The sequence below is a fragment of the Austrofundulus limnaeus genome, unplaced genomic scaffold, assembly GCF_001266775.1.
Source record: "Austrofundulus limnaeus strain Quisiro unplaced genomic scaffold, Austrofundulus_limnaeus-1.0 Scaffold91, whole genome shotgun sequence".
Classification (NCBI taxonomy): domain Eukaryota; kingdom Metazoa; phylum Chordata; class Actinopteri; order Cyprinodontiformes; family Rivulidae; genus Austrofundulus; species Austrofundulus limnaeus.
In genome coordinates, this window is record NW_013952493.1 from 452,569 (window position 1) to 459,783 (window position 7,215).

The 7,215-nt window shown below is 38.3% G+C and overlaps 1 protein-coding gene across 3 annotated transcripts in view; it reads right to left on the bottom strand.

Annotated features, from left to right (window-relative positions):
* LOC106520370 (roundabout homolog 2) overlaps window positions 1-7,215 on the bottom strand; it is an 87,086-nt gene that overhangs the window by 44,589 nt on the left and 35,282 nt on the right. For all 3 annotated transcript variants that reach the window (XM_014012416.1, XM_014012415.1, XM_014012414.1), the window contains exon 6: window positions 5,457-5,584. In XM_014012416.1, the coding sequence (XP_013867870.1) occupies window positions 5,457-5,584 (128 nt within the window). The remainder of the gene's footprint in view (window positions 1-5,456; window positions 5,585-7,215) is intronic.

The following is a 7,215-nucleotide window of genomic DNA, read 5'->3' on the forward strand; positions in this document are numbered from 1 at the left end:
GGGGGGGGGATGGTCATTATTATTTTTACAGTAAGTTGGGGCTGTTTTAAAATTCTGCAGCTAATTACATCACCTGCAACCTTTATTGAGATGAGCTGGAGCTGTTTTGGTCAAACAATGAAATCAATCTCATGTTAGCACTCAGTGTATGCGTTGGCGATAGCTCTCAGCTACTTCCACAGAGAATTTTAGCTTCGTGTCAGAAAAGCTGAGTTATAGTTGTTTTTGTGTCGGACAAAGACGGACATTCACTGATTTGTTTCTGGGAGTTTCATTAAAAAAAAAACACCTAGTGGTTCATGAGATATTTTGCTAACAGACAGAGTTGACTCCATCAGTAATGTCTAATGTTTTCCTTTTCATCAAAATGATTTTGTTTTATTATTTTTAATTAATTATGACTATTTTGGTGTTCCATATAAGAAAGCCATAATGTTTTCCTTCTATTCAAAGTTATTTATCTGACAGACCGGGAGTTAAACAGCAGTGTAACAGTTTATTCAAGGCTGTCAAGTCAAAGGAATTATTGATATTTAGGGTATAAAATGTCAGAAAATAGAATAAGGAAGCATGTTAATAAAAGGTCCCCTCAGCTGTTTCCCCTGCTGTTGATCGATAAAAGCCTCATTAGCTCCTGACAAGCAGGATATGAGAGTTTTCTCTTTGGCCTTCTAAGTGTTTTTTGATCTGTTCTCATTTTTAATAAGACAAATCACCTCCTGGTAATCTGGAAAGAAAGGGGAAAAAAATCAGCGCAGCTCCAAACCAGCTCCATCCTGATGACATTTACTGCGTTATTTTGGGAAAAGGTCCCACAGAGCTGCTAATTTACAGCTGAGGTCAAATCACGGAGCTATCTTCGTCATCACATCTTCTGAAGATTTGCACTGACCGCCTTCTACGTTCGGTTTGAATAACCGGCTCGCACTCATCTGTCGATTTGCATGAGCCATTTGTTCATTTCCAACGGGACTTCCAAACATGAGTAGTACCTCGAGCATCGGCTCCAGAAACCAGAGAAGCGACTCATCTGCATCGGTTAAAACTCTTCAATCAACTTCAAAGTGATCAGATTATGAGTTTTCTTTTCCTCAGCCACTTTAAGGCCTGTCGACAAATAGGACGCATTAGTCACAAAGAGCGTTTCCGCTGTTTGTTTAATGGTGTTTAGCTTTCCGGCTGTCAGAACGGTTTCCACGAAGCGATATTTCAAGTGACTCTTAAAAGCCAATACACCTGTTCATTAAATGTTCTCGAAGGTGAGTCCGATACATTTCGGTGCCAAACAACCAAAACTGCCTGCCTGTTCAGAATTCTGGCTTGTAAAACAGAAACGACGACTTCAAAATGTTTTGTTCTTTCATGGCACAGAATCAGACAGCACCCAGAAGTGACAAAAACTTGTTTAAACCCAACATGAAGCCAAAAAAAAAAAAAGTGCAACAATAAGGAAGCTTTTTGCACTTTCCTAACAGCCAGCCACTCCTGCCTTCTTCTCGTGGGCTTTTCTGTAAACAGCTCACATGAAGGGGCGGAGCTGAACATGTTGATGTTTCTGCTGAGGTGATGAAGACGATAAAAACAATGAATTATTGTCGGTCCACTGAAGCAAAGCAAACAAGCAAACATTCTGGATCTCTCACAGTTTAAGGTTTTCAGACAACTGTTTGAGTTTTTATTCAGTATCTCTCTGCAGTCAGGCTTTATTTTTCTCTGCTATTCTGACTTCTCTGCACCGGTTCAGCACTTTTGTCTAATAGTTAAAGTTGTATTATTCAGCCAAAAACCTGCACTAAAAACTCCAAATGTAATCAGTTTTTATTATCCCCTGGTGAACCACCAGACAGACCTTGTATATGTTCTGTACTAGTTAGCTAGGAAGCATTAACAACCCTAACTTGTTAACAAGCTGAGACAATTTCTGCCTACAAGTATCAGTGGCAACCTGGGGTCTCATTTATAAAGGATTGCGTGGAAACCATACTAAAAGTGAACGTACGGCCAAAAGGTGGAAATGGCGTACGCCAAAAAAAAATTAAGATTTATAAAACCGTACGCACGCACGTTTCTGCGCATCTTTCCTTTTTAAATCACAGCCGCACGTCAGAGTTTGCGCGCAAGGTCCTGCCTCAGGTTCTGCCCTCTACACGCCCACATTCAATCATAAACAGTCAATGTAAAGTACCTCATGAATGTTAAAGTATATTTAAATCAGTCAGCTGATCAATGTCAACAAAAGTGATTGGTTCAGACACGCTCCGTCGTGTGTCTGGAGGTTGACAGGTGCTGACTGACAGCTGCTCACTTTAACAGAATGTCTGTAATTGACACAGATTTTCCCTCATTTTGCTTTAGAGTAATCTAACAATTTTTATAAAAAAAAAATCTCAGCTTCAAATTAATTTTGTCACAGAGCCTGCAGGACGATAAAAACAAACAAAAAAATTAAATTAAATAAGTCAGATAAAATTAAAAGTAAGTCTACCGCTCTTCTCCTCGTCCTCCAAATACGGACTTTAAAATGTGAAGTTTTATAACATCCACACTTCGAGGTGGATGCGCCCTGCGCATGTATCCAAAGCGTGACTTTTGCTGTCCTGCTCGGGGAGGGGTCTGTGGGTCAGGGAGGGGTCTGTGGGTCAGGGAGGGGTCTGTGTGGGTCAGGGTCGTCTGAGGAGGAAGCAGATGAATGGAGTTGCACACGGGAACTTTTATTTAAGATTTAAGTTTTTTTTTTTATTTCAAAGGTCCTCATGGCTCAGCAGCAGAAGCATAAATATTACTGTTAAGAAAGCTGATGATAAAGTTGAATAAAAATCTAAGTCTGATGAAGGTAAATTAAATATCTGACAGTGATCATTACACAGTGTGGCTCTAATTCTTCACTTCACCATCTGTGTCACAGCTTCACGTCTCCAAAATGAGCGTACACATGGGTCAGAGCTGGCGTGAGGCACCGCACATTTTCACGTCAAGTTTGGATTTTATAAATCACAACCTTGGCGTAAAAAGTGGCGTACGCAGGTTTCTGGGCTCAAATTGTGCGTACGCCAGTTTTATAAATCCGACCCCAGATCTGTTCACTCTGATTGTTTTGTGAATCGTTTAACTAACAGGACTCAACTAGTTCACAAATGATCTCTACACAGCAAAAATTGTCCTTCTCACCAAGTTTTACAATCGTATATGCAGCCAAAAAAGTCTTTTTGATCTTATTTTAAAACTGATAAGCAAGAGCAGCATGTGTTGGATTATTAATCGTTAGTGTGGACACTTTCCTTATTTCAAGAAGTCTTAGCAAGTGCAAATGTCTTAATGCACTGGCAGATTAATTCACTTCGTTTGAGAAGATTCTGACTCAAATAAGACTTGGTTAGATGTACAATTTTTGCACTGTAGTTTACACGTTAAAGTTTTTTAAACTCAGGTTATCTAGTGCTGTTAAAACGCTCACTAGTTATTTAATGTGCCTAAAATATTTATTGGTTGATTAATTTGAGTCTAATATGCACAAGTAGCAACAGAGAAACCAATTTTGCCTTACCAGTCAACCAGTAAAGCCCAAATTGTTCCCTAAGAATTTTGAAACCTACTGGTTATTTAATTCAACTAAACCCTTAAAACCAAATGTGTCTTAAATATACCAGTTAACAAGTAAGACCTAATATATTCACTACTTGGCTGTTGTGACTAATTATGACAGGACTGCCTATTTAGAAAAGCCAAACTTTCACTAGTTTAGTTAAAGCTTTTTTGACCTTACAAGTTAATTAGTGCAGTAAAAATGTCCACTAGCTATTTAATGTGCCAAAAATATTTACTAGTCAGGTAGTTAGATCTCAAATTTGCACAAATGCTACTATGATTGTGTTGTACTTAGTCAACCAGTAAAGCCCAAATGTTCTTTAGTTAACCYTCTATGGTCTGGGGCCTAAATGGCCCATTTTGACAAGTTTTGAATTTACCATTATATTTCCACCTTAACTTTTTAAAAGGTTTATCATATAACCCCTACTTGGCTGTTGTGAAAATCCAAACTCTCTCTAGTTTACCAGTTAAAGCATTCTTGGACTTATAGTGTTAGTAAAACTAAATGAGTTAAATGAAAACAGTTAAGTCAAATGAAATATAAAAATGTAGAATAATAAATATTGTTACTATGCCCATGTTTAGTTGACCTGATACAATGGTTTATCATCCAAAAATAGTTGTGGGCGCAGGTCTCTGCTACTGTTATTTTGTGGGTCAAAAGCTGAAATGTTTGGGAACCACTGCACTTCAGAAATCAATTTAAAAAGTAATAAAATAATTGGTGATGTAATATTTTCCCTATAATTATTACAAAAACACAAAATAAGTATGAATAAGTATTATATTTGTGTAGACTTTGCTTTCAGGGTGATTAACAAAGTTTGTGTACTCAGACCAGTAATATGGGGTCACACGTTTTTGCCATGAATATTTCGTGGGTCAGAAGATAAAAAGTTTGGGAACCACTGTATTAGACGACACAACCAGCTGCACCTGGTTCTCACTAATGGTCAGTGATTCAGTAACAGGGTCAGAGCACATCCTGGTTTAGACCCAGGACGTCAGTTTAGTTGTGATTAGAAGACGTTCACCTTCATGTTGGACGTCTGTGGAGTCACATTAACCCGACCCGTTCGCCTCCACACGAGTACTTATCTGCTGACCACTGAGGCTTCACTGCTGCAGCAGCCATGTTGTCAAGCGTGTCGGTACCTAATGGAGGGACTTATTTACACCATTAGGCACTGATTGTTGCTTTTAAAACACCATTAGGAATACGCCACAGAAAGTACCATTTCTTCTTCTTCTTTTTTTCCCTCTTGTTCTTAAATTACAGAGCGACGCCGATGCCCATTTCAGATATGCATCAGATCGAAGGTGAACTTGCGGAATGAGCCAAGTGGAATGATGATAGGCTCCGAAACGCGATGGAGAGAAATGAAGAAATAATGAAATGGATGAAAAAAAATATAAGCGAACAAAAAAGAGGGGGATTGAATGAAATACTGCTGGGTTTGGATTTCATTTGCACTGATAAAAGCATTAGTGGATGAAGTCATCTTAGACAAACCAAGACACAGAGAGAGTGACAAAAAGGGGCAGAGGGAGTAAAGGAGGAGGGAGATAAGGAGATGGGAAGGGAAAGAGAGRGGGAGTCATGTCTTATTAATACTGTGACTGCTCTCTGGCAGCGAGTTAAAGCACACATCTACCAAACATCTGTCAAAAGGCGTAATCCACACGGTTTAACATAAGCTCCTGGCACCACCCCTGGACAGCGACTCACACAGATGCTCCGATACAAAAACACGGCGAGCGTCAGAAACCAGGCTTCAGTCATGTGACCTTGGACACAGAGCTTCTGCATGTGTGTGCGTGTGTGTGTGCTCACGCTCAGCACTCAGCATGCATAAACGGTTTCTTACCGTGGACCTGCAGCATGGCCGAGGCCTCCGTCTTGCCCACGCTGTTCTCAGATGTGCAGGTATACGTTCCTTCATCCTGCTCTTTCACCCGGAACAAACGCAGGTTGTTGCCGTTGCGGATTTCAAACCTGGGGAAAGGAAGAAAGACGGATAATGAAAGGCCGAAGAGAGGGCAGGGTGTTTCAGAAAACAAATCTCCCAAAGCCCTGTGCACAAAGGGAGAAAACAAACCTCTAATTGTWCAAGATAAGGTTCTTTTATTGTCAATTAACCTGCTGACAGGACTTTTTTTAACACAATCAGGAAGAGTTATCTGAAAGCTATTTAAACAATGTGTCTTAGATAAAATTACAAAAATCTGATTTGTGTAGAATTGTGTCTCCAAACTAAAACCACACAGCCTTTAYGGATAATTACGTTAAAAGATAGAGGAATAATTAGACTGTCATTCAGAACATGGGGTGAAAAAATCAATTCAGGAGGCACAGAAAGAGATCAAAAAATACGCCAAAACAAAATTACATTAAAAACTGACAACATGTACCTCAAAAACTATGACTACGAGTACCAGGGTCAGACTAAGAGTTTTTTTATTGCAGTAATAAAGTCAAAATGCTTAGACATTAAAGTCATGACWTTACCAAAATAAAGTTGAAATAATACAATAATAAAGTTTTCAAAATAGACAATTGTTTCAAAGTCCTGCTGCTGATAATAATTTGATGCTGATATACCTGTTTAATTCCACCGGCAACAATTGTTGCCAGACATTTTGTTTTACTTCTAGAAGCTCTAAAAGTGTTATTTTGGCTTTRGGCAGCTGATTTAAGTTTTAAAACAAAATAATAGGCTGTCTACTCTGTTATATCAATGTGACTTCCTGCCTGCCCTGCTGGAGGGAAATGTCTACCTCAAACTGGTACAAAAGGGGGTGAATAAAATACTTTAATAAATACGTAAATATAATTGAAATATTTTGTACATATATTCTTTAAAGTGTCTTCTGCTGAGATATATTGAGGATTTTATGCTTGCATACATCTTTTGATCATGAGAAGAGTGAATGTAAGCACGGCAACAGTTGTTACCACAGGGCTATGCTAGCTGTGAAAGGTTTGGCTGTTTATTTTATTTATCTTATAGTTTTTTTTACACTCAGCTTAAAACCATCAGATGTTTTAAATCTTTTAGATCTGAAAGAACCCCAAAATGATATGTGCTACATCAGGGGTTCCCAAACTTTTCCATGCCGTAGCCCACCAAACTGCATAGGCGTTTGGCTGGGGACCCCCTTTGCAAACAAATGCTACAAAATATGTAAAATGTTAAAATGTTTAAATCACTTTTTATAAGTATTATATTTGTTGAACATTAAAATTTTATCAACTAAACTGTGTTAAACACTATTATAATCCCACTGAATAACCAGCTGTTGAAACTAAGAACAGAACAAATGAAATCAAACTGCTCTCCTAAACAATATTTCAATATATTTTTATAAATTATATTTTCAAATAATGATTGAAAAACAGATTATTTTTATGAAAATAATTTAAAATATTCATTAGATATAAACTTTAGGTATTTGCCTTTTTTCGCCTWTCTGAGGACCCCATAATGCTCCCAGGGCRATCCCCCAGGGGGCCATGGCCCCCACTTTGAAAAACACTGTGCTACATCACAGTCATTCCTACTGTTAAACTTATACGCATGACTTGTTACAACATGTTATACATGCTACTGTTATTTACGTATATAT